Source organism: Salmo trutta, chromosome 28, assembly GCF_901001165.1.
Source record: "Salmo trutta chromosome 28, fSalTru1.1, whole genome shotgun sequence".
Classification (NCBI taxonomy): Eukaryota; Metazoa; Chordata; class Actinopteri; order Salmoniformes; family Salmonidae; genus Salmo; species Salmo trutta.
Window position 1 is genome coordinate 13,933,132 of NC_042984.1, and position 27,535 is coordinate 13,960,666.

At 46.3% G+C, this 27,535-nt stretch overlaps 2 protein-coding genes and 1 long non-coding RNA gene across 7 annotated transcripts in view; 1 reads left to right on the forward strand and 2 right to left on the reverse strand.

The window, feature by feature from the left end:
* LOC115165540 (transcription factor NF-E2 45 kDa subunit-like) overlaps positions 1–11,682 on the reverse strand; it is a 38,764-nt gene extending 27,082 nt beyond the window's left edge. Inside the window, exon 1 of the mRNA XM_029718727.1 lies at positions 11,496–11,682. The gene's annotated coding sequence lies outside the window, so the exon portion shown is untranslated. The remainder of the gene's footprint in view (positions 1–11,495) is intronic.
* LOC115165545 (uncharacterized) lies at positions 11,212–12,452 on the forward strand. The gene is made up of 2 exons (XR_003870197.1): positions 11,212–11,416; positions 11,678–12,452. It is a non-coding gene; the product is annotated as an uncharacterized LOC115165545 (long non-coding RNA).
* Positions 12,453–17,419: 4,967 nt separating this feature from the next.
* On the reverse strand, positions 17,420–27,279 carry LOC115165546 (zinc finger protein 740). Of its 5 annotated transcripts, none has more exons than XM_029718738.1 (8): positions 27,186–27,279; positions 26,091–26,155; positions 25,766–25,932; positions 25,193–25,426; positions 24,787–24,927; positions 24,541–24,667; positions 24,212–24,330; positions 17,420–20,286 (listed from the first exon to the last, which is right to left on the reverse strand). In XM_029718738.1, exons 3-8 carry the CDS (start codon positions 25,808–25,810, stop codon positions 20,101–20,103), a joined length of 852 nt encoding a protein of 283 aa, XP_029574598.1. In that variant the 5' UTR covers positions 25,811–25,932; positions 26,091–26,155; positions 27,186–27,279; the 3' UTR covers positions 17,420–20,100. The 5 variants fall into 5 exon arrangements, with proteins under 5 accessions (XP_029574598.1, XP_029574595.1, XP_029574597.1 ...); XM_029718735.1 differs by having other exon boundaries at positions 24,541–24,670; XM_029718737.1 differs by lacking the exon at positions 26,091–26,155 and having other exon boundaries at positions 24,541–24,670.
* Between the last annotated feature and the right edge of the window lie 256 nt (positions 27,280–27,535).

Consider the following 27,535-nt stretch of genomic DNA (forward strand, 5'->3'; position numbering starts at 1 on the left):
GAATAACAGTGCTTTTCCCCCATCATTGAATAACAGTGCTTTTCCCCCATCATTGAATAACAGTGCTTTTCCCCCATCATTGAATAACAGTGCTTTTCCCCCCCATCATTGAATAACAGTGCTTTTCCCCCCATCGTTGAATAACAGTGTTTTTCCCCGTCATTGAATAACAGTGCTTTTCCCCCCGTCATTGAATAACAGTGCTTTTCCCCCCATCATTGAATAACAGTGCTTTTCCCCCCATCATTGAATAACAGTGCTTTTCCCCCCCATCATTGAATAACAGTGCTTTTCCCCCATCATTGAATAACAGTGCTTTTCCCCCATCATTGAATAACAGTGCTTTTCCCCCATCATTGAATAACAGTGCTTTTCCCCCCGTCATTGAATAACAGTGCTTTTCCCCCCGTCATTGAATAACAGTGCTTTTCCCCCCCATCATTGAATAACAGTGCTTTTCCCCCCCATCATTGAATAACAGTGCTTTTCCCCCCCATCATTGAATAACAGTGCTTTTCCCCCATCATTGAATAACAGTGCTTTTCCCCCATCATTGAATAACAGTGCTTTTCCCCCATCATTGAATAACAGTGCTTTTCCCCCCGTCATTGAATAACAGTGCTTTTCCCCCGTCATTGAAGAACAGTGCTTTCCCCCCGTCATTGAATAACAGTGCTTTTCCCCCATCATTGAATAACAGTGCTTTTCCCCCATCATTGAATAACAGTGCTTTCCCCCCCCATCATTGAATAACAGTGCTTTTCCCCCCCATCATTGAATAACAGTGCTTTTCCCCCATCATTGAATAACAGTGCTTTTCCCCCATCATTGAATAACAGTGCTTTTCCCCCATCATTGAATAACAGTGCTTTTCCCCCATCATTGAATAACAGTGCTTTTCCCCCCGTCATTGAATAACAGTGCTTTTCCCCCCCATCATTGAATAACAGTGCTTTTCCCCCCCATCATTGAATAACAGTGCTTTTCCCCCCATCATTGAATAACAGTGCTTTTCCCCCCATCATTGAATAACAGTGCTTTTCTCCCCATCATTGAATAACAGTGCTTTTCTCCCCATCATTGAATAACAGTGCTTTTCCCCCATCATTGAATAACAGTGCTTTTCCCAATCATTGAATAACAGTGCTTTTCCCCCCATCATTGAATAACAGTGCTTTTGCATGAACATATTTATCCATCTATCATATTTCATTTGCTTCTCAAACTATGTCAAATACATTTTCCAACACGTTTATAGGTTAATGACATGCTTTATCAAGGGTGTAGTAAATTGACAAAATACTCCCTCTTTGCACTACTTTTCCCCTATGCCTTTTGCAGTCGTCTGTCTCTCTGTCTCTCTGTCTCTCTGTGTCTCTGTGTCTCTGTGTCTCTGTCTCTCTGTCTCTCTGTCTCTCTGTCTCTCTGTCTCTCTGTGTCTCTGTGTCTCTGTCTCTGTGTCTCTCTCAATTCAAAGGGGTTCTCTTGGCATGGGAAACATACATTATGTTTACATTGCCAAAGGAAGTGAAATAAACAAAAGTGAGAAGAAACATATTTAACAATATTAGCAACAAAAAACTATTAGAAATGAATAGTAAACATTGCTCTAAAGATAAAGACATTTCAAGTGTTATTTGATCAGCTATGGACAGTGTTTTAGTTATTATAGTATGAATAATGGGGGAAGACAAACATTATTGGTGGAATTTACAATGTTGTTTGTAAGGCCACAAACCTTGCTGCTCTGATTGCACACTAAGGTATTTCACAGTTTGTAGAACAGAAATATGGTAGTTTATCAATGTTGGATTTGTTTTCCAAAAATTGTTTTGGTTGATTCTTTTCAGTGTGTCAAATAGTTATATTTTTGCTTTCTCATACTTAGGTTGGGTCTGTGTTGCTGGCCTGGGGCTCTTTGGGCAACCTGGTCTCAGAGCATATGTTTACATTGCCAAAGCAAGGGAACTAGATAATAAACAAAAGTGAAATAAGCAATAAAAAAGGACAGTAAACATTACACTTACAAAAGTTCCAAAGGAATAGAGACATTTCAAATGTCATAGTATGGCTATAAACAGTGTTGTAACAATGTGCAAATAGTTAAAGTACAAAAGGGAAAATAAATGAACATAAATACGGGTTGTATTTACAATGGTGTTTGTTCTTCACTGGTTGCCCTTTTCTTGTGGCAACAGGTCACAAATCTTGCTGCTGTGATGGAACACTGTGATATTTCACCCAATAGACATGGGAGTTTATCAAAATTGGATTTGTTTTCGAATTCTTTGTGGGTCTGTAATTTGAGGGAAATATCTGTCTCTAGTATGGTCATACATTTGGCAGGAGGTTAGGAAGTGCAGCTCAGTTTCCACCTCATTTTGTGGGCAGTGTGCACATAGACCGTCTTCTCTTGAGAGCCAGGTCTCTCTCTCTCTCCTCTCTTCTCTCTCTCTGTTTGTGTGATTTAGAAGCAGAATGAAATCCCTTCACATCCAGGCCTCTGCCCTGCCCTGCTGTGCTGTAGTACCCAGACAACAACTGCTCTTCATTTGGACCGGCTGTCTGCAGAGACCTGTAGGAGGGATCACATCTGGTCAGCCAGCTCCCTCTCAGCACATAGACCCATACCCTGAGCCTCAGACCCGGGAGGTGTCCGCCTCAGCCCAGCCTGCCTTCAGCCAGTTAGTCCCTTTGTCTGCCCCAATGTCTCCAGCTGGTCCCACTGTCAGCCAACTGGTATCAACATAGAGTTTGCCTGGAGTAGGCTAGCGATGCAGGAGTAGGCCAGTGATGCAGGAGTAGAATACAGATGCAGTGAAACTGATTTTCAATGTAGGCATCAGGCTTTATGAATGTTTATCCTGGTTGATCCAAGTCCAGTACCATCCCTCAGGGGGACGTGTTTCTCCTCTTTTGGGGCTGTGTTTAGTCTTGTTTTACTCACTAATTCCTCAGCCTGCCCTCTTTAAGCTCCTTTAGTTTTACCGTGGTATATTATGGATGTGGCTTTGAACATGGCGTGGCCTAAGAATTACAGAGGGAGAAAACAAGCGTTTTATTCTGTGGCATACCTCTGTAGCCTTCAGTTCACTCCCTTTCTCCCTCCCTCTGTCATCTATTCTTTCTTTCTTTCTCTCTCTCACTTTCCCCCCCTCCCTCCTTCCCCATGGATTGCCCAAGCACACCACAACACTGTTAACAGACATACCCCTGACAGATTTTCCGCCACCGTCTTTCCATTGGCCGCCAGAGTGACAGGTGTGATTTAGTGCCGCATCCTGATTGGCCCAGGCGTGACAGGGGAATTTATGACTGTGCTGTGATTCGATGCCAGCTGCCTTTGAAGTGAGTTACAGCTCTGTCGCTTATAGGACACAGAAACGGTGTCAGGTTTCAGTCATAAAATCCTATCCCTGAAGGGAGGTGGTGCTGCCTGCTGGATAACACTGCTGGGCTGACTGATGTCATTAGAGGAGAGGAGGAGAGACCCACTGCTAGAGTGTCACACTGAGAAAGAGAGGAGAGAACCACTACTTGAGTCACACAGAGAGAGGAAGTGAGACCCACTACTACTAGAGAGTCACACAGAGAGAGAGGAGGAGAGACCCACTACTAGAGAGTCACACAGAGAGAGAGGAGAGAACCACTACTTGAGTCACACAGAGAGAGGAAGAGAGACCCACTACTACTAGAGAGTCACACAGAGAAAGAGAGGCGAGACCCACTACTAGAGAGTCACACAGAGAGAGGGAGAGGAGGAGAGACCAACTACTAGAGAGTCACACAGAGAGAGAGAGGAGGAGAGACCCACTACTAGAGAGTCACACAGAGAGAGAGAGAGAGAGAGAGAGGAGGAGAGACCCACTACTAGAGAGTCACACAGAGAAAGAGAGGAGAGACCCACTACTAGAGAGTCACACAGAGAGAGAGAAGAGGAGGAGAGACCCACTACTAGAAAGTCACACAGAGAGAGGAGGAGAGACCTACTACTACTAGAGTCACACAGAGAGAGAGAGAGGAGGAGAGACCCACTACTAGAGAGTCACACAGAGAGAGAGAGGAGGAGAGACCCACTACTAGAGTCACACACAGAGAGAGAGAGAGAGAGGAGGGGAGACCCACTACTAGAGTCACACAGAGAGAGAGAGGAGGAGAAACCCACTACTAGAGAGTCACACAGAGAGAGAGGAGGAGAGACCCACAACTAGAGTCACACAGAGAGAGAGGAGGAGAGACCCACTACTAGAGAGTCACAGAGAGAGGAGCGACCCACTACTAGAGAGTCACACAAAGAGAGAGAGGAGGAGAGACCCACTACTACTAGCGTCACACAGAGGAGGAGAGACCCACTACTAGAGAGTCACACAGCGAGGGGGAAAGACCCACTACTAGAGAGTCACACACAGAGAGAGAGGAGGAGAGACCCACTACTAGAGAGTCACACAGAGAGAGAGGAGGAGAGACCCACTACTAGAGAGTCACACAGAGAGAGAGAGGAGGAGAGACCCACTACGAGAGTCACACACAGAGAGAGAGAGAGAGGAGGGGAGACCCACTACTAGAGAGTCACACAGAGAGAGAGAGGAGGAGAGACCCACTACTAGAGTCACACACAGAGAGAGGAGGGGAGACCCACTACGAGAGTCACACAGAGAGAGAGAGGAGGAGAGACCCACTACTAGAGTCACACAGAGAGAGAGAGAGAGAGAGAGAAAGAGGAGGAGGAGAGACCCACTACGAGAGTCACACAGAGAGAGAGAGAGGAGGAGAGACCCACTACTAGAGAGTCACACAGAGAGAGAGGAGGAGAGACCCACTACTAGAGTCACACACAGAGAGAGAGAGAGGAGGGGAGACCCACTACTAGAGTCACACAGAGAGAGAGAGGAGGAGAAACCCACTACTAGAGAGTCACAGAGAGAGGAGCGACCCACTACTAGAGAGTCACACAAAGAGAGAGAGAGGAGGAGAGACCCACTACTAGAGTCACAGAGAGAGAGGAGAGACCCACTACTAGCGTCACACAGAAAAAGAGAGGAGGAGAGACCCACTACTACTAGCGTCACACAGAAAAAGAGAGGAGGAGAGACCCACTACTAGAGTCACACAGAGAGAGGAGGAGAGACCCACTACTACTAGCGTCACACAGAGGAGGAGAGACCCACTACTAGAGAGTCACACAGCGAGGGGGAAAGACCCACTACTAGAGAGTCACACAGAGAGAGAGGAGGAGAGACCCACTACTAGAGAGTCACACAGAGAGAGAGGAGGAGAGACCCACTACTAGAGAGTCACAGAGAGAGAGGAGGAGAGACCCACTACTAGAGAGTCACAGAGAGAGAGGAGGAGAGACCCACTACTAGAGAGTCACAGAGAGAGAGGAGGAGAGACCCACTACTAGAGAGTCACAGAGAGAGAGGAGAGACCCACTATTAGAGAGTCACAGAGAGAGAGAGAGAGAGAGAGAGAGGAGGAGGAGAGACCCACGACGAGAGTCACACACAGAGAGAGGAGGAGAGACCCACTACTAGAGAGTCACACAGAGAGAGAGAGGAGAGACCCACTATAGAGAGTCACACACAGAGAGAGAGAGAGAGAGAGAGGGGAGGAGGAGAGACCCCCTACTAGAGTCACACAGAGAGAGAGAGGAGGAGAAACCCACTACTAGAGAGTCACACAGAGAGAGAGAGGAGGAGAGACCCACTACTAGAGAGTCACACAGAGAAAGAGAGGAGAGACCCACTACTAGAGAGTCACACAGAGGGAGAGGAGGAGAGACCAACTACTAGAGTCACACAGAGAGAGAGAGAGGAGGAGAGACCCACTACTAGAGAGTCACACACAGAGAGAGAGAGGAGGAGAGACCCACTACTAGAGAGTCACACAGAGAAAGAGAGGAGAGACCCACTACTAGAGAGTCACACAGTGAAAGAGAGGAGAGACCCACTACTAGAGAGTCACACAGAGAGAGAGAGAGGAGGAGAGACCAACTACTAGAGAGTCACACAGAGAGAGAGAGAGGAGGAGAAACCCACTACTAGAGTCACACAGAGAGAGAGGAGGAGAGACCCACTACTAGAGAGTCACACAGAGAGAGAGGAGGAGAGACCCACTACTAGAGTGTCACTCCTCTCTTTCACTGTGTGTGACTCTAGTAGAAAGAGAGGAGAGACCCACTACTAGCGGGTCACACAGAGGGAGAGGAGGAGAGACCAACTACTAGAGTCACACAGAGAGAGAGAGAGAGGAGGAGAGACCCACTACTAGAGAGTCACACACAGAGAGAGAGAGGAGGAGAGACCCACTACTAGAGAGTCACACAGAGAAAGAGAGGAGAGACCCACTACTAGAGAGTCACACAGTGAAAGAGAGGAGAGACCCACTACTAGAGAGTCACACAGAGAGAGAGAGAGGAGGAGAGACCAACTACTAGAGAGTCACACAGAGAGAGAGAGGAGGAGAAACCCACTACTAGAGTCACACAGAGAGAGAGGAGGAGAGACCCACTACTAGAGAGTCACACAGAGAGAGAGGAGGAGAGACCCACTACTAGAGAGTCACACAGAGAGAGAGAGGAGGAGAGACCCACTACTAGAGAGTCACACAGAGAAAGAGAGGAGAGACCCACTACTAGCGAGTCACACAGAGGGAGAGGAGGAGAGACCAACTACTAGAGTCACACAGAGAGAGAGAGGAGGAGAGACCCACTACTAGAGAGTCACACACAGAGAGAGAGAGAGAGGAGGAGAGACCCACTACTAGAGAGTCACACAGAGAAAGAGAGGAGAGACCCACTACTAGAGAGTCACACAGAGAGAGAGAGAGGAGGAGAGACCCACTACGAGAGTCACACACAGAGAGAGAGAGAGGAGGGGAGACCCACTACTAGAGAGTCACACAGAGAGAGAGAGGAGGAGAGACCCACTACTAGAGTCACACACAGAGAGAGAGAGAGGAGGGGAGACCCACTACGAGAGTCACACACAGAGAGAGAGGAGGGGAGACCCACTACGAGAGTCACACAGAGAGAGAGAGGAGGAGAGACCCACTACTAGAGTCACACAGAGAGAGAGAGGAGGAGGAGAGACCCACTACGAGAGTCACACAGAGAGAGAGAGAGGAGGAGAGACCCACTACTAGAGAGTCACACAGAGAGAGAGAGGAGGAGAGACCCACTACTAGAGTCACACACAGAGAGAGAGAGAGGAGGGGAGACCCACTACTAGAGTCACACAGAGAGAGAGAGGAGGAGAAACCCACTACTAGAGAGTCACACAGAGAGAGAGGAGGAGAGACCCACAACTAGAGAGTCACACAGAGAGAGAGGAGAGACCCACTACTAGAGAGTCACAGAGAGAGGAGCGACCCACTACTAGAGAGTCACACAAAGAGAGAGAGGAGGAGAGACCCACTACTAGAGTCACAGAGAGAGAGGAGGAGAGACCCACTACTAGAGAGTCACACAAAGAGAGAGAGGAGGAGAGACCCACTACTAGAGTCACAGAGAGAGAGGAGGAGAGACCCACTACTAGAGAGTCACACAGAAAAAGAGAGGAGGAGAGACCCACTACTAGAGTCACACAGAGAGAGGAGGAGAGACCCACTACTACTAGCGTCACACAGAGGAGGAGAGACCCACTACTAGAGAGTCACACACAGAGAGAGAGGAGGAGAGACCCACTACTAGAGTCACACAGAGAGAGGAGGAGAGACCCACTACGAGAGTCACACACAGAGAGAGAGAGAGAGGAGGGGAGACCCACTACTAGAGAGTCACACAGAGAGAGAGAGGAGGAGAGACCCACTACTAGAGTCACACACAGAGAGAGAGAGAGGAGGGGAGACCCACTACGAGAGTCACACAGAGAGAGAGAGGAGGAGAGACCCACTACTAGAGTCACACAGAGAGAGAGAGAGAGAGAGAGAGGAGGAGGAGAGACCCACGACGAGAGTCACACAGAGAGAGAGAGAGGAGGAGAGACCCACTACTAGAGAGTCACACAGAGAGAGAGAGGAGGAGAGACCCACTACTAGAGTCACACACAGAGAGAGAGAGAGGAGGGGAGACCCACTACTAGAGTCACACAGAGAGAGAGAGGAGGAGAAACCCACTACTAGAGAGTCACAGAGAGAGGAGCGACCCACTACTAGAGAGTCACACAAAGAGAGAGAGAGGAGGAGAGACCCACTACTAGAGTCACAGAGAGAGAGGAGGAGAGACCCACTACTAGAGAGTCACACAGAGAGAGAGGAGAGACCCACTACTACTAGCGTCACACAGAAAAAGAGAGGAGGAGAGACCCACTACTAGAGTCACACAGAGAGAGGAGGAGAGACCCACTACTACTAGCGTCACACAGAGGAGGAGAGACCCACTACTAGAGAGTCACACAGCGAGGGGGAAAGACCCACTACTAGAGAGTCACACAGAGAGAGAGGAGGAGAGACCCACTACTAGAGAGTCACACAGAGAGAGAGAGGAGGAGAGACCCACTACTAGAGAGTCACAGAGAGAGAGGAGGAGAGACCCACTACTAGAGAGTCACAGAGAGAGGAGGAGAGACCCACTACTAGAGAGTCACAGAGAGAGAGGAGAGACCCACTACTAGAGAGTCACAGAGAGAGAGAGAGAGGAGGAGGAGAGACCCACGACGAGAGTCACACACAGAGAGAGGAGGAGAGACCCACTACTAGAGAGTCACACAGAGAGAGAGAGGAGAGACCCACTATAGAGAGTCACACACAGAGAGAGAGAGAGAGAGGGGAGGAGGAGAGACCCCCTACTAGAGTCACACAGAGAGAGAGAGGAGGAGAAACCCACTACTAGAGAGTCACAGAGAGAGAGGAGGAGAGACCCACTACTAGAGAGTCACACAGAGAGAGAGAGGAGCAGAGACCCACTACTAGAGAGTCACACAGAGAAAGAGAGGAGAGACCCACTACTAGCGAGTCACACAGAGGGAGAGGAGGAGAGACCAACTACTAGAGTCACACAGAGAGAGAGAGAGGAGGAGAGACCCACTACTAGAGAGTCACACAGAGAGAGAGAGAGAGGAGGAGAGACCCACTACTAGAGAGTCACACAGAGAAAGAGAGGAGAGACCCACTACTAGAGAGTCACACAGAGAGAGAGAGAGAGAGAGAGAGAGAGAGGAGGAGGAGAGACCCACTACTAGAGAGTCACACAGAGAGAGAGAGGAGGAGAAACCCACTACTAGAGTCACACAGAGAGAGGAGGAGAGACCCACTACTAGAGAGTCACACAGAGAGAGAGGAGGAGAGACCCACTACTAGAGAGTCACACAGAGAGAGAGGAGAGACCCACTACTACTAGAGTCACAGAGAGAGAGAGGAGGAGAGACCCACTACTTCTAGCGTCACACAGAGAAAGAGAGGAGGAGAGACCCACTACTAGAGAGTCACACAGAGAAAGAGAGGAGAGACCCACTACTACTAGCGTCACACAGAGGAGGAGAGACCCACTACTAGAGTCACACAGAGAGAGGGAGAGACCCACTACTAGAGAGTCACACAGAGAGAGGGAGGAGGAGAGACCCACTACTAGAGAGTCAGAGAGAGAGGAGAGACCCACAGAGAGAGAGAGAGACCCACTATGAGAGTCACATAGAGAGAGAGAGAGGAGGAGAGACCCACTACTAGAGAGTCACACAGAGAGAGAGAGACCCACTACTAGAGTCACAGAGAGAGGAGGAGAGACCCACTACTAGAGTCACAGAGAGAGAGAGGAGGAGAGACCCTCTACTACTAGAGAGAGTCACACAGAGAGAGAGGAGGAGAGACCCTCTAGTACTAGAGAGAGTCACGCAGAGAGAGGAAAGACCCTCTACTACTAGAGAGAGTCACACAGAGAGAGAGGAAGAGAGACCCTCTACTAGTAGAGAGAGTCAGATAAAAGGAGAAGTACAGGTCTCCCCAGTCACACACAACTACTCCACTGTCGTCGTTGAACTGGGAGTGTGTAGCACCTTCCTCAGATCTCTATTTTCCCGCAGTAAAGATAAGTATCATAAGGATAAGTAGACACTTTGAACTGCCCCCTCAACCATCCACTTATCTTCCCCCGTCCATCCCCAGCCCATACATCCTGTAATCAACGAGGCAGAATTATATTACTGATAATATATCAAAATCTATAACACTAAAATGGCAGACTAAATCACTGTATCTATCGCATAGCTGATCAACAGAAGCAAACCGCCAAAGTCACTTTGAATCCTTGTCTATCTACCCACTGGTACAATATCTCCTATGAGCCATAAACACAGTTAGTAATCTATCTATTGCCTATCTATGTCTCCATCAGCCAGGCAGACAGTCTATCCCCTGCAGATCAGAAAGAGCCCATGGCCTGTATTCATAAAGCATCTGAGAGTAGGAGTGCTGGTCTAAGATCAGGTCCCACCCTGATCTTGTTCATTATGATCCAAAAGGCTAAACTGATCCTACATCAGCACTTACTACTCCGAGACGCTTTATGAATATGAGCCCAGAGTGCACTTCTGTACCACTGGTGACCCGTGAATATCTCTAAGGGTAAATAGCGAGGCCGGCCCTGTCTATCAAACCCCAAGGATTCATGGATCATTCACACTGATATCAGAACCCTCCTCACTCTTTCACCTGACACTTACAGGTTAGGTCAGTCTGCTCAAGTGGAAAATTGCTGGAAAATAGAGAGAGAGAGAAACCATGGACTACCCTAATGTAATTGCATAATTCCTTGATAGATCGAAGAGCGAGACGGGCATATGAACTTGCTTAGCTAGAGGTTACATGGCAGACGCAGACTCACCGTCGTGCTGCGTTAGAGAGAAGACAGGTTCTGCACCTAAACACCATGGCTGCTCACTTCTGTGAACTCATGACTGACATTGTGACAAGAGATTAGCCTAATCATATTAATAGCGTCTAATATTTATCAAGTAATCATTACAAATATTTGCTATTGTCGCTATGTGTAAGTTAAAGCGCTGGTTTTAACATGCCATACTCAGTTAACATGTCATGTGACCATGCATATCACATGACCATGCATATCCATTTCAGAAATGACTCTAAGTATGTCATAGAGGTTGACTACACACAGGGCTGAAATAGTGCTTTAATAAATCATCCACAAGACTTCAGCATGTCAGAGCAGACAGTCTCTCATACCAGGCCTGTGTCCCAAATGGCTCCCAAAAAAGTGCAATACTTTTGACCAAAGCCCATTCCCTATAAAGTGCACTACTTTTGACCAGATGGGCTCTGGTCCAAAGTTGTGCACTTTATAAGGAATAGGGTGTAATTTGGGATACACCCCCAGAAGTCACGCTTCTACAGCTGAGCCTAGAAGTTGAGCCTGGAAGAAACCTTGTTAATATTCTCCTCTATCGATATGCGTGGTCAGTAGGTGAGAACACATTAAGGAGATTCATATTTCATATGAAGCAGATCTATTACCTCTATATCTTTCTTAAACTTATTCTTACCTACTTCTTGGTCCTGAATCCTACGGGTTCATGCCTTTATGGTGTGTTGCTGTAACAGCTTTAGAGAGGCCCTTGGAGATTTCAGAGTGACTTAAGGCCTTTTTAGTCCAGGAGAATATGTGAAGGGCCTTTTTAGACCAGAAAAATAATGTGTTGTCATAATTGCCTTTCTTCAACATCAGATTTGCAACGGTTTGTTTGCTGACTTCAGAGTGCTGGGGTGGCACCATGGCAGTGGCACGCTACTCACTGAGGGACCCACCCATTGTGCCTAGGCTCAACATTCCTTGGAGAAGCACCAGCCCTGCCTTGCCGGCCCCGACAAGCCCCAACGAGCTGCAGATTAATGGGGTGGCGTTGGGCCATGGTGTGTTAATGTATCTGTCTGTCTCGGCTAAATGCCTGTGACTCCCTCCGTCTCCTTCCGTTTGCAGAGAGAAGTGGTGGGAAGCCACCTGTGGTGTCTTGGCTTGGAAAGAAAGGTGGTCTGGGAAGGGCTGGGCTCCGGCCGTGTTGTCCATCTTATCCAGGGGAATGTGAATGACTATCGAGCCAAAACACCAACAGACCTCCCCTCTCTCAGCATGAGGTGGATAGGGGACAACATGAACATTTTGTTCTAGTATGTGTCTTATGGGTTAATGCATGAATATGCAGGATTTGGTAATTAGGCCATTCGTGTGACTGTTTCTCGTTCAAATCCTTTGTCACCTATCATATGCTCTGACAACTTCTCTTCCCGACTTGATCAGATGGGACAGAAGTGTTGAGGAACGGGAATAATATGCTTCAGCGTTAATTGAGAGGGGAAAGTCTGTCAAAAGCAGCTGAATGTGCAGTAAACTAACAGTGTAAACTTGACGTGTCACACAGCTTTAGGGTCATTCCACCCATTCGGTACCTTTTGAGAAGTGTAACTTTGTCAATAAAAACCTCATTTTAACATTCTGTCATAAAGGGCACATGTTCAACTTAATAGAAAACAAGATTTCCCATCTCTAGAGGTAAACAATTTAATAATGACTATAGTAAGTGCCTATAAATGCCAAATAAAGTACCAGGGTTGATGATTTCTTCTTAATTCATCCATAAATCCCCTTGTGACAGGGGGAATGGAAGCTTGTTGTGTGCAACAGGAAGTGGCAACTAAATGCAACCTTAATTTTTGTATTTTTTATTCTTAAAACATTTCTAGCCTATCTATGGGTAATAAGGTTGAAGTGCCAATCAACATTGTGTGAAAATAACTACCACAGGAGGCTGCTGAGGGGAGGACATCTCATAATAATGTCTGGAATGGAGTGAATTAAAGGGTATCAACCACATGGAAACCATGTGTTTGTTGTGGTCGATACCATTCCATTGATTCCGTTCCAGCCATTACTATGAGCCCGTCCTGGTTAAAATCTTTCTAGAAGTCAAACAGGATGCACAGAGACTTCAGCAAGTCTATTCATTTAAAAAATATCAGATTTATTGAATTATCAATGTGGTCTATATTATAGGGCACTTACTTTAACAGAATTTAAAAAATCTATATTGGTGCACAATTTCTACTTAAAAGGCAGTCTTTACGTGGATTGACCATTTCTTATTGGCCACATACAGAAATCTTTCAGTAAGCTTTTTTATCAAGTGATTGCCTGTGCATCATAGAGTTGATTTGCTATCTATTTTTAGTCATGAATTTACCAATGAAACCAAATGAATCCAACTATTTGGAGGCCATTTTGTTTGTCACCCTCAAGCAGCAGAAAATGCAGTCAGTCATGTAAGATGGCTGCCATATAATAAGGGTCCATTCTTGCTTTCCAGTCCCAAGAGAGCACTTCATGCTCACTGATGTCTCAGGTCCTCTGAACAGTTCTTATATGGGTTTATTATGCTTCTGCGTTATACTCTGTATTAGGATTCAGACCCTCATATATAATTAATTTCAGAATAATTGTAGTGAGTTTTTGAGAATATTATATTATTTTGGTCTTCATGATTTCTCTGTGCAGAGTTGATGGGATTTCAGAATGTATAGAAAAGCCTACTTGTAATGGAAAACTATTTGGTATCTGTTTACTAATAGGCTGTGGGTTGAGATACCTTAGAAGGCTAGGGTTTACCTTAGAAGCACGTCATGATATATAGACCATGCTTTACGACTAGATACTCATGTATAAAACAACCGTTCTATCACACTTTTAACTGCTTAAAGCTGAAATCTAGGATTCAAGAGACAAGACAATTTCTGTATTAATATTCCATAATTTCCATTACTGGGTGGCCACACCACCGGTAGTTAGTAATACCACTGTGGCCACCACCGGTAGTTAGTAATACCAGTGTGGCCACCACCGGTAGTTAGTAATACCAGTGTGGCCACCACCGGTAGTTAGTAATACCAGTGTGGCCACCACCGGTAGTTAGTAATACCAGTGTGGCCACCACCGGTAGTTAGTAATACCACTTTGGCCACCACCGGTAGTTAGTAATACCAGTGTGGCCACCCCCGGAAGTTAGTAATACCAGTGTGGCCACCCCCGGAAGTTAGTAATACCAGTGTGGCCACCCCCGGAAGTTAGTAATACCAGTGTGGCCACCACCGGTAGTTAGTAATGCCACTGTGGCCACCACCGGTAGTTAGGAATACCAGTGTGGCCACCACCGGTAGTTAGTAATACCACTTTGGCCACCACCGGTAGTTAGTAATACCAGTGTGGCCACCCCCGGAAGTTAGTAATACCAGTGTGGCCACCCCCGGAAGTTAGTAATACCAGTGTGGCCACCCCCGGAAGTTAGTAATACCAGTGTGGCCACCACCGGTAGTTAGTAATGCCACTGTGGCCACCACCGGTAGTTAGTAATACCAGTGTGGCCACCACCGGTAGTTAGGAATACCAGTGTGGCCACCACCGGTAGTTAGGAATACCAGTGTGGCCACCACCGGTAGTTAGTAATACCACTGTGGCCACCACCGGTAGTTAGTAATACCACTGTGGCCACCACCGGTAGTTAGTAATACTACTGTGGCCACCGGTAGTTAGTAATACCACTGTGGCCACCACCGGTAGTTAGTAATACCACTTTGGCCACCGCCGGTAGTTAGTAATGCCACTGTGGCCACCGCCGGTAGTTAGTAATACCACTGTGGCCACCGCCGGTAGTTAGTAATGCCACTGTGGCCACCGCCGGTAGTTAGTAATACCAGTGTGGCCACCGCCGGTAGTTAGTAATACCACTTTGGCCACCGCCGGTAGTTAGTAATACCAGTGTGGCCACCGCCGGTAGTTAGTAATGCCACTGTGGCCACCGCCGGTAGTTAGTAATGCCACTGTGGCCACCGCCGGTAGTTAGTAATGCCACTGTGGCCACCGCCGGTAGTTAGTAATGCCACTGTGGCCACCGCCGGTAGTTAGTAATGCCACTGTGGCCACCGCCGGTAGTTAGTAATACCACTGTGGCCACCGCCGGTAGTTAGTAATGCCACTGTGGCCACCACCGGTAGTTAGTAATGCCACTGTGGCCACCACCGGTAGTTAGTAATGCCACTGTGGCCACCACCGGTAGTTAGTAATGCCACTGTGGCCACCACCGGTAGTTAGTAATGCCACTGTGGCCACCACCGGTAGTTAGTAATGCCACTGTGGCCACCACCGGTAGTTAGTAATGCCACTGTGGCCACCACCGGTAGTTAGTAATACCACTGTGGCCACCACCGGTAGTTAGTAATGCCAGTGTGGCCACCACCGGTAGTTAGTAATACCAGTGTGGCCACCACCGGTAGTTAGTAATACCAGTGTGGCCACCACCGGTAGTTAGTAATTCCAGTGTGGCCACCACCGGTAGTTAGTAATACCAGTGTGGCCACCACCGGTAGTTAGTAATGCCACTGTGGCCACCACCGGTAGTTAGTAATGCCACTGTGGCCACCACCGGTAGTTAGTAATGCCACTGTAGCCACCACCGGTAGTTAGTAATGCCACTGTGGCCACCACCGGTAGTTAGTAATACCAGTGTGGCCACCACCGGTAGTTAGTAATACCAGTGTGGCCACCCCCGGTAGTTAGTAATGCCAGTGTGGCCACCACCGGTAGTTAGTAATGCCACTGTGGCCACCACCGGTAGTTAGTAATACCAGTGTGGCCACCACCGGTAGTTAGTAATACCACTGTGGCCACCACCGGTAGTTAGTAATGCCACTGTGGCCACCACCGGTAGTTAGTAATACCAGTGTGGCCACCACCGGTAGTTAGTAATACCAGTGTGGCCACCACCGGTAGTTAGTAATACCAGTGTGGCCACCACCGGTAGTTAGTAATACCAGTGTGGCCACCACCGGTAGTTAGTAATACCAGTGTGGCCACCACCGGTAGTTAGTAATACCACTGTAGCCACCACCGGTAGTTAGTAATGCCACTGTGGCCACCACCGGTAGTTAGTAATACCACTGTGGCCACCACCGGTAGTTAGTAATACCACTGTGGCCACCACCGGTAGTTAGTAATGCCACTGTGGCCACCACCGGTAGTTAGTAATGCCACTGTGGCCACCACCGGTAGTTAGTAATACCAGTGTGGCCACCACCGGTAGTTAGTAATACCACTGTGGCCACCACCGGTAGTTAGTAATGCCACTGTGGCCACCACCGGTAGTTAGTAATGCCACTGTGGCCACCACCGGTAGTTAGTAATACCAGTGTGGCCACCACCGGTAGTTAGTAATACCAGTGTGGCCACCACCGGTAGTTAGTAATGCCACTGTGGCCACCACCGGTAGTTAGTAATACCAGTGTGGCCACCACCGGTAGTTAGTAATACCACTGTGGCCACCACCGGTAGTTAGTAATGCCACTGTGGCCACCACCGGTAGTTAGTAATACCACTGTGGCCACATCTCCCATTCTACACCTGTGTAGAGGTCGTGTTGAATGGGAAATGGGGTGAGGAGGAACGAGGAAGTGAATCTTTAATGAGCAGTGTGCAATAAAGATTCACTTTATAGACCCTCTGGTCAAAAGTAGTGCACTATATAGGGAAAAGGTTGTCATTTGGGACGCAATGCCAGTGTTGAAGAGACACCACATACAGTCTGTCTGCAGAATGATTTCAAACCTGGATGATTACAACACTCTCTGCAATGATGGAGTGGTATCACCCTCTCTTCTCTCCTCTTCCCTCACTTAAGGGAGCCCAGTGTAGTACTCCAGCCTCTGGGTGCTGTAAATCAGGGCTGGAGAGGGAGCGTCAGAGCACACACTCCCTGGTCTGCAACCTCCAGTTCAGGCTGATCTCCTCCAGCTAATCGTTCCTGGAGGTTTAATTACAAAGCCTGGTCAATAAGGGGGGAGAGGGCAGGTATAGCCCCAATACAGGGGGAAGAGAAGGGTTTGAAACAGAATAGCCCCAAAAGGTGGTATGGGGGATGGATAGGTCCAATATGAAGTGGAGAGGAATGGAAAGGAAGTGATGGCCCCAAAAAGAGAGAGGGAAGAGGTAAAGAAGGGGAAGCCCCAATACAAGAGAGGGATGGCCCCAGCTCAGGATTTGTTCAGACAGTTGGTAGGCTACTCCTACTTATTGTCTCAACACCACTCTCCCATAATGTACAATGTTATTCTCACTCAACCAGCTAGGCCATCTAAGGTCGCTTCACTCTCTTTCTTTCCAAACCATCTCTGAACAAATGCAATGCTCTAATGCTATCGGTACTAGATAATATTGAGAATAGTATCAACGCCTGCCTGCTGCTGCTGGGTAACGATCATAGATGTAATGGCAGGGATAGAGGCTCCCCTAGTGGTGTATAGCAGGTCTTGCAGCTATGCAATATAGTTGGCTTCCAATTCAGTTGAACCTGTGTGACATCTCCTGGCAAGATGGGTGAAACTACATCTCCCTTAGTCATTTTAGAAAGCCAGAACAGTACCACATGTCTAAAAACTACAAAAAGAGAAACACCTTTATTTAAGCTTGAGGCCCTAGTTTTCCATTCACTACAATATGTCTTACCGGGTCAAAATGGACTTCCATTTGCCTGTGATGGGGACTAGAATCATGACAATAACAAAGTTATTATTTTTAAAACAAAACCTAATTTTACAAAAAAAACATTTTTACTGTCTTTACCAAAAACAAGATCACTTCACTTAACTTAGGGGATCACAAATGCATGCAAAACTACAAGTAATAAAAAGTGAATGAACTAATCATAACTGCTACACTAGACAGGCACTAGTGGCAGTTCTGCCTCTACTCCTAATTTAAATGACATTTTAAAATATATATTAAAATAAATTTAGCAGTAGAAAACTGACTGCCATAAAACTGCTTTGACACAACTAACAGTCTGACAGTGATGCAATAGTAACTACTGGTTCTCTATAAAAAACCTTATGTCTATACAGATAACTGTTGTTTCTCCTATATTTCAGGCTTCCTCACTCCAGTGTTTATAAATACAGAATGTCATCATGACCTCGTCCCAGATCTGTTTGTGCTGTATATCCCAGTCCCACGGTCGTTGATATGACAATGACTGACTCAGTGGCCTTGTGATTAGAGTGTCCGCCCTGAGATTGGAAAGTCGATCCTCAGCCGAGTCATACCAAAGACTGTGAAAATGGGACCTGGTGCGTCTCCGCTTGGCACTCAGCATTAAGGAGATAGATTAGGGGTAAGGGCCTGCGATAGACTAGCGTCCTGTCCAGGAGGTGTACTTGTATATCAAGCTGCCTCATCTGTAGCGTGAGTAATGTACCCAGATGCGCCTATGAGCTGTTCCAGCTTGCAGAAGTCAACGCTTGTGCAAGTCTACTTACTTACAGGAGTTGGAAAACCAGTACAAACTGATCTGGGACCAGGCTACCATAATGGAGCTTGAGACGCTCCAATAAAAATTTGAATGAAAAGTACCCCACTGAGTAGAGAGATACTGAATTCCAAACCTACTGCCTAGCCATGCCTGTAGATCTGAACGTATTAGACAGATGGAAGCAATAGCTATTACCATACTGGTTATATTTATCTAATGCTCGCAGAAGTGCCTAGGCTGTAGGGGTCCTTTTGGATCAGAAATGGTCATCTTCACTGAAGATGCCAGAGGTGAATAGAAACACAACATGGTATGATATTATAGAGTAAATATTCATTCACAAACATGGGTCCCTTCTGGGTCAGAGAAGGTCAACGTTGAGAGGTCAACCATCCTGCTTCATCTGCTGCTTATGATGACCCCTTCTATAAAAAAAAACACCAGACATGAAATATGACAAGATGGATCAACGTACTCAGGACATTTGATAACAAGGAATTAAAATAACACAAGAGTTAGGAAAGACAGACTCTTCAGAGTGAATGAATATAGAATAGGCCTACATACAGTCCTGAACATTCACTGAAAAGACTATAGGTCACTAACATAGAAATAGAATACTAGAATGGACATTAGTAATTATATTTCTATGGTTATTATGCCCAAAACGGTAGCTATGAGAGGTTCTAGAGTTAAACAACATATGACCAGTGTATCAAATGTGACATATATTTAGACAGCATTGAATCAAACCCATAACAAGAACTGGATGGATGTGTGGGGGACACAACAGAGAACAATAAATGTGCCATGAACTCCGTAATGGTCTCTACATTAAGGTTGGATCAGCTAGTTATACTGGTCTATTAGCTGACGACCATTCCCTAACAAGGTAGTCCAGGAGCTAGCGAGCTACAAGCAGTAGCAACAGAACCAACTTTGAATGAGTCTGAGTGGTTCAAGGCCACAAGGATGTGTGTTCACCGTTGTCCTTAAAATAACTTCATGTCCATTGTATGATCTGGTTGGCCAATGAACACTGAGGCTGCTTGTGGAACAAGAAGAGTGTCCTAGGTTACTGATCAGTATTCTGCCCTACCAAGCAAAAAGGCAGTAACTGCTCGTTTGGTCAAAAATGTGTTAATGTCATTTTTTGCTACATTAAATGCATGCTTAATCATGTGGACAAGTATCCTGCCTCTACTGTATTGTGTTTTGGAGAAAATGGGGGTCATGTTAGCAGTAACTGCATAAAGTTACTGTGAAACAAAGGTAAATTGAAGCCATATTTATCAGTTCCACGCTATGAGCAGTTACTGCCTTTTTGCTTGGTAGGGCAGAATTGCCCAATGGTGAGCTTCCACAAACACTCAATGGTAAAAAATCAAAGCCAGGGGAGCATATTGGTTTGACCAGGCCAACCTTACATTGAGTGTCCATGGATCATTCACAGTCAAAAAAATACTAGTCCAATTGAGGCTACAACATATCAGTTTGTGAATTCATTATTGCCATAGTAATATGACAGCGTGCCCAAACCTCTCCCACCCTAGGTCTTGTACCATGTACGTAACGATACAAAAATTTGAATAAAACGAGTAGAAAATTATTCACTATCCCATCAACAGGATATGAACTCAGTGGTGAGAACAGCATAAGGTTTGGTGTCTTTCTCTTGTGTCTTAGCCAGGTTTATCTGGGCTGAGGGACGACGCAGTACTGGTCTGCTCCAGTATGTGGCATCATTGAGCGGAGGACTGCTGACTGTGTGTTAGGTGGGGGGGTTTCTCCGAGGGGTCAGAGGTTAGACAGCCAGACGGCTGTTCTGCTGCTGTAGGGGGCTCCAAGTGGCCTGGTGCCCAGGTGCATCCTGGGAGTAGGCTCCTCCTCTGCTCTCGCAGGAGAATGACTGGTTCTCCTCCTTGGGAAGGCTGGTCCTCGCTCCACACAGGCGCCGGTGACGTAGCAGACGGTCCGTCCGTGAGAAGTTCTGAAACGAGGGTAGAGGGAGAGCAAACTCATAACCACAAATGACAGGAGTCTGTAATGTACCTACCTATTGACTCCAAACCCTGGATCATGTTCAACAGGAAAACATTGTGGAGTGCTGCAGATAGAAATGTGATGAAAAGAGCCGACATGATTCCTTATTTTAAAAATCAAAACTATTTTTATTTGTCAAGTGCCGAATACAAGGGTGTGAACTTAACTGTGAAATTCTTGCTTACGAGCCCTTCCCAACGATGGAGAGTTAAAAATGTTTAATGAAAAGAAAAATAGTAATAAGAGGAATGAAATACACAAGAACGGAGCTATTTACAGGGAGTACCAGATCAATGTGCAGGTGTACACGGTATCTGAGATACAGTAGATACAGTGCATTCGGAAAGTATTCAGACTCCTTGACTTTTTCCAAATTTTGTTACGTTAGACTTATTGTAAAAATAGGTTAAATACATTTTTTCCTCATTAATCTACACACAATACCCCATAATAACACACAATACCCCATAATAACAAAGCAGAAAAAGGTTTCTCAAATTTTTTGCAAATTTATAACATTTAAAAAACAGGAATACCTTATTTACATAAGTATTCAGACCCTTTGCTATGAGACTCGAAATTGAGCTCAGGTGCATCCTGTTTCCATTAATCATCGTTGAGATGTTTCTACAAATTGATTGGAGTCCACCTGTGGAAATTCAATTGATTGGACATGATTTGGAAAGGCACACACCTGTCTACATAAGGTCCCACAGTTGCCAGTGCATGACAGAGCAAAAACATAGCCATGAGGTCAAAGAAATTGTCCGTAGAGCTCCGAAACAGGACTGTGTCGAGGCACAGATCTGGGGGGTACCAAAACATTTCTGCAGCATTGAAGGTCCCCAAGAACACAGTGGCCTCCATAATTCTTAAATGGAAGAAGTTTGAAACCACCAAGACTCTTCCTAGAGCTGGCTGTCTGGCCAAACTGAGCAATCAGGGCAGAAGGGCCTTGGTCAGGGAGGTGACCAAGAACCTGATGGTCACTCTGACAGAGCTCCAGAGTTCCTCTGTGAAGATGGGAGAACCTTCCAGAAGGACAACCATCTCTGCAGCACTCCACCAATCAGGCCTTTATGGTAGTGGCCAGACGGAAGCCACTCCTCAGTAAAAGGCACATGACAGCCCGCTTGATGTTTGCCAAAAGGCACCTAAAGGACTCTCAGACCATGAGAAACAAGATTCTCTGGTCTGGTGAAACCAAGATTGAACTCTTTGGCCTGAAAGCCAAGCATCACGTCTGGAGGAAACTTGGCACCAATCTTACGGTGAAGCATGGTGGTGGCAGAATCATGCATTGGGGATTTTTTTCAGTGGCAGGGACTGGGAGACTATTCAGGATCAAGGCAAAGATGAACAGAGGAAAGTACAAAGAAATCCTTGATGAAAACCTGCTCCACAGTGCTCAGATCCTCACTGGGGTGAAGGTTCACCTTCCAACAGGACAACCACCCTAAGCACACAGCCAAGACAATGCAGGAGTGGCTTCGGGACAAGTCTCTGAATGTCCTTGAGTGGCCCAGCTAGAGCCCGGACTTGAACATCTCTGGAGAGTCCTGGATATAGCTATGCAGCGACAATCCCCATCCAACCTGACAGAGCTTGAGAGAATCTGTAGAGAAGAATGGAGAAATTCCCCAAACACAGGTGTGCCAAGCTTGTAGCATCATACCCAAGACAACTCGAGTCTGTAATCGCTGCCAAAGAAGCTTTACTGAGTAAAAGGTCTGAATACTTAAGTAAATGTGATATTTACATTTTTTATTTTGAATAAATTAGCAACAATTTCTAAATACCTGTTTTTGCTTTGTCATTATGGGGTATTGTGTGTAGATTGAGGGGGAAAAACAACTTAATCCATTTTAGAATAAGGCTGTAATGTTACAAAATGTGGAAAAGTCAAGGGGTCTGAATACTTTCAGGAATGCACTGTATGTACATGAAGGCAGGTAGCCTTGTGGTTAGAGCGTTGGACTAGTAACCGGAAGGTTGCAAGATCGAATCCCCGAGCTGACAAGGTAAAAATCTGTTGTTCTGCCCCTGAACAAGGCAGTTAACCCACTGTTCCTAGGCCGTCAATGAGAATAAGAATTTGTTCTTAATTGACTTGCCTAGTTAAATAAAGGTAAAATAAAATGTAAAAAATGTACATGAAGGCAGGGTAAGTGACTAGGCACCAGGATAGATAATATTAAGAGTAAAATAAAGAACAGAGTAGTAGCAGCATATGATGAGTGTAAAGGTGTGTGTGTGTATGTAGTGAATGTGTGTGGGTTTTGTGTGAGTGTGTATATAGTGGGTATAGTCTTGTGAGTGTGTGTAGAGTCAGTGCATTATAGTCCGGGTAAACACTAATAAACTATTTAGCAGTCTTATGGCTTGAGGGTCGAAGTTGTCTCGGAGCCTGTTGGTCCGAGAGCTGATGCTCTGGTAGGGAGCTAGGCCCCACCTTCTGTAGCGCTTTGCGGTCGAGAGTGGTGCATTTGCCATACCAAGCGGTGATGCAGCCAGTCAAGATGCACTAGATGGTGCAGCTGTAAAACGTTGAGGATCCGAGGGCCCATGCCAAATCTTTTCAGCCCCCTGAGGGGCAAGAGGCGCTGTCGTATCCTCTTCACGATGGTGCAGGTGTGTGTGGACCATGTTAAGTCCTTAGTGATGTGGACACCAAGGAAAATAAAGTTCTTGACCCGCTCCACTAGAGCCCTGCCAATGTGGATGGAGGCGTGCTCTCCCCACTTTAGTCCACGATCAGCTCCTTGGTCTTACTGACGTGGAGGGAGAGGTTGTTGTCATGGTGCCACACTGCCAACTCTCTGACCTCCTCCCTCTGTGATCAGGCCTACCACCGTCAGCAAACTTGATGATGGTGTTGGAGTCGTGAGCAGCCACGCAATCGTGGGTGAACAAGGAGTACAGGAGGGGACTAAGCACACACCCTAGAGGGGCCCCTAAGTTGAGGGTCAGTGTGGCGGATGTGTTGTTGCCTACCCTCACCACCTGGAGGCAGCCCATCAGGAAGTCTAAGACCCAGTTACAGAGGGAGATGTTCAATCCCAGCTGGGAGAGGGCAGTGTGAAGTGCAATTGAGATTGCTTCATCAGTGGATCTGTTTTGCGTCATCTGTGTTTCTGTTGGGGAGGTATGCAAATTGGAGTGGCTTCAGGGTGTCTGGAATGATGGTGCTGATGTGTCATGACCAGCCTTTCAAAGCACTTCATATTTACAGATGTGAGTGCTACTGGGAGGTAGTCATTTAGACAGGTTACCTTGGAGTTTTTGTGAACAAGGTCAATGGTGGTCAGCTTAAAACATGTTGGAATTACACTTCAGAAAGGTATGTTGGTTCTACATAACATATTTCTATTTGAACGTTCCAAAACATTGTATCCTGCCCTGCTGATACCAGGTGTGTGTGTTAGGAATGGGGTAGTGTATGTACAAGGTGTGTGTGTTAGGAATGGGGTAGTGTGTGTACCAGGTGTGTGTTCGGAATGGGGTAGTGTGTGTACCAGGTATGTGTGTTAGGAATGGGGTAGTGTGTGCCCCAGGTGTGTGTGTATTAGGAATGGGGTAGTGTGTGCCCCAGGTGTGTGTGTGTGTATTAGGAATGGGGTAGTGTGTGTACCAGGTGTGTGTGTGTGTCTATTAGGAATGGGGTAGTGTGTGTACCAGGTGTGTGTGTGTGTGTGTCTATTAGGAATGGGGTAGTGTGTGCCCCAAGTGTGTGTGTGTTAGGAATGGGGTAGTGTGTGCGTGTATATTAGGAATGGGGTAGTGTGTGCCCCAGGTGTGTGTGCGTGTGTATTAGGAATGGGGTAGTGTGTACCAGGTGTGTGTGTACAGTGTGCAGTGCAGATCTCTCTTACTTGATTGCAGCGATCACACTGGTAGGGCTTCTCTCCACTGTGAACCCTCTTGTGTCTGTCCAGATGATATCGCTGAATAAACCGCATGTCACACACGTCACATGCAAACGGCTTCTCCCCTAAACAACACAAAAACACTGTTCAAAACATAGTGGTATGGATGACTTTGATGGATTTTTTACTTAAGAAAAATAAAACATTGGTTTTTGGTTGTGAGTGAGAGTCGTGCATATTTCTCTACTGATTGTTTTTCTGATGAATGTTATAACTGTTGCCACATTTGCTGAGTATTCCTGAGCAAGGAAGGGGAAAGGGAAAGTGATATCAACCTGTATGAGTGAGGATGTGCCTCTTCAGGTGGTAGCTACTGCGGAACGCTCCATAGCAGTGCTCACAGATGAAGTTCTTCTGTACTAGTGAATCATGATCATCATCCCCGTTAATATCCATCTCCACCTGCTGAGAAACCCAATGAGTGTTCAGAAGAGCACAACTTCTCATGTCTACACAAACTTCTGTCCTATAAGTGTATCCAACATTGTACATTCCATTTCCCCGTCGCACACACTACTTACCTCCACTTTCTCTCTCAGTTTGTTGGGCGTTCCTGATTTTCTGTGCTTCTTCTTTGTCGATTGCATATTCTGGCTGGCCTGCATATCTTTCTCATCCAGCAGCCTGGGCGTGTGAAATGAGTGTCCATCTTTTCTGATTAACTATTGAGGAGAAAGAGGGGGGAAAGAGGGGGGTTGTTGGTAATTCATGTTTATAACATACTCACCAAAATAAAGCTATGGCTTAGATATGAATTACATGTTTTAGATTGCTGATAGATTTACAATAATTACATAAACATCATTTCTGATTCATTGACAAATGTAAACAACAACAGTGTTGTTCTCCATGCCAATGAACACAGAAGCACTTGTGTGTAGACTACATCCTTTGGGCCTATAACGTTAGTGTGTGTCTGTTTCTCACCAGGGGTGGGCAGCTGACTCCCGAGGGCAGGACCATGTGGCTGTGGTGGGCCTGGTGGTTGTTGTGGTGGCCGTGGTGAGCCTCGTGAGACTGCTGCTGGTGGCTTTCAGGGTTGTTGTTGTCTCTCTGACCCTGGCCTTGCTGTGACGTCAACTTCTTCTGACTGCCAGACATGTTGTTGGCCTGCATCAGGGCGATGCTGGACAGCACCGTCTCACAGCCCAGCAACCCAGCCTACAGGAACAACACAAAACAGCAGTTCAGTTGGAGCGTAGTATGGTGGCCTAGAAGGGTCATCAACCCAGCCTGCAGGAACAACACAGGACAAAACACACAGAAGCTCAGCGTCAAGGTCCATGCCAGGGCTGCAGTCCCAAGCATAAAGGCCCAACACACAGCGCAAAAATCCTGCAGGGACTGTAGATGGTCATTCACTGACTGTTCTCGGTTCTTTTTTTGGCCTGGTGTGTCAGGCTTCTAAGAGAAAAACTGTGAGGAAGAGGGAACAGAGACAAAAAACAAGAGACTAAATAAATAGAAACAAAACAATGATGGAAGGAGAATTCAACTGACCCATTTCATGTGGTCTCGAACGGAGTTGTTGGGATGGTGTGTCATCGCCGGTGCGTGGTTTGAATGCGTGTGTGTGTTTGGGGGTAAAGGGGTGCGTCAAGGTGGGTCACTCAGGATGAGGGGTGTGAGAAGAGACCACACTCACCCAAATAATCAGGGGCCAAGGCCTGGAAATAGAGGGTTATTGTGAGGCCAAAATGATTGTATTTTGTTTATTTTTATTTGGACTATGACTACTGGTATTCATATTCAGGCCTATATATACTAGTTACAGTGCAAGTTGGATTAATCATCAAGGGTGCTTTTATACAATTGGCTTTGTCACCTCAACAAAGGAAGTTTATATCAGGCTTGGAGAAAGCAGCCACAATGGTTTGGTGTATGCCACCTCTTCCCATGGAAAACAGAAAACATTGTTGCAATGAAGACAGAAATAAAGGTGGACAAGGACAGTTTTTTTAAATGATCTTGTAGTTCATGAAGATGATCTGAGAAGGGGTGATGATTAATGTATATGCAAGTTACTCAAGAGAACATTCAATATTGACCAAAGTATTATGCTAACGATATGATATCACATTTTTGGAGTCAAGTACAAAACCAAACAAGAAAGCCTAATTTAGCCTAGCCACACAGTTGACCATCTTCTATGCAAGTACTCTAGTCTTCATGCAAAGGGACAGCTAAAGCTGCCTGGAAGTGAGGGTCTACCTAGCTAGCTTGTTAAAGCTGCCTGGAAGTGAGGGTCTACCTAGCTAGCTAGCTTGTTAAAGCTGCCTGGAAGTGAGGGTCTACCTAGCTAGCTAGCTTGTTGAAGCTGCCTGGAAGTGAGGGTCTACCAAGCTAGCTTCTTGTTAAAGCTCACACCCACAGCACAATGATAATGCAGTATGGGTCAAATGCATTGGATAGATAACCTATGTTTTGATATTGCAATACGCTAAGGCCTGTAAAAAAAAGCAGTAGTATTCAGTGCTCTAATTTGCTACAATAATTTCTGAATACTGAGAGAGAAAATATTTGCCAGCTCAACGTTAGCTAGTTACCTAATAAGCTAGCTAGCCATCTATCTAGCTAGCTAACTAGATATCACAGTCTGCCTGAGTTTTCGAGGCCAAATACCAAGACATGGGTAAGATGAGTGAAAATATTGTTCCGCTAAATATTTTGTGAATAATCAATCATGAAGTAACGTATGAGGTAAAGCAAGGATCTGCTGAGGTGAAGCTAGGGCAAGAAGACTCACTGGTTGAGTCCCCACCCACACGGACAACACAACAACAGGCAGGGCGTGCGTGTTGAGCAAACTACACATTGTTAAAACTCAAATTTGCCTTAAAATTCTGGGAAATAACTTAATCATATGCATTGTTAACTCTATGGTGGCTTTGTTGGGAAGTACATTTTAGAATTGGTTTACCTTAAGATTTTGTTGAGTTTTGCAGATTAATATTTCTTGTCGGAGTTCCAATTTTTCTCAGTTTACAAACACAGGAAACGCTACCGGAAGTGTTCACCCGTAGAGCGTGTCCACGTGATTTCAGAACAACGACGCATAATGTCGGCCATGTTGGCAAGGGAAAGATAATGGGTAGTTTCACATATGGAACAATGACTCAGATATTTCCGCGGATGTATAAATATGAAGCATCCTGTTTTACACTCCACCAAATATGGTGATGGGAAGGAAGCCCAGTGGCCAGCAGTGGGAGGAGATAGAGCAAGATGGATTTTGGCCGACGTTCTGCTAATTTTCTCATCGATTAAGCA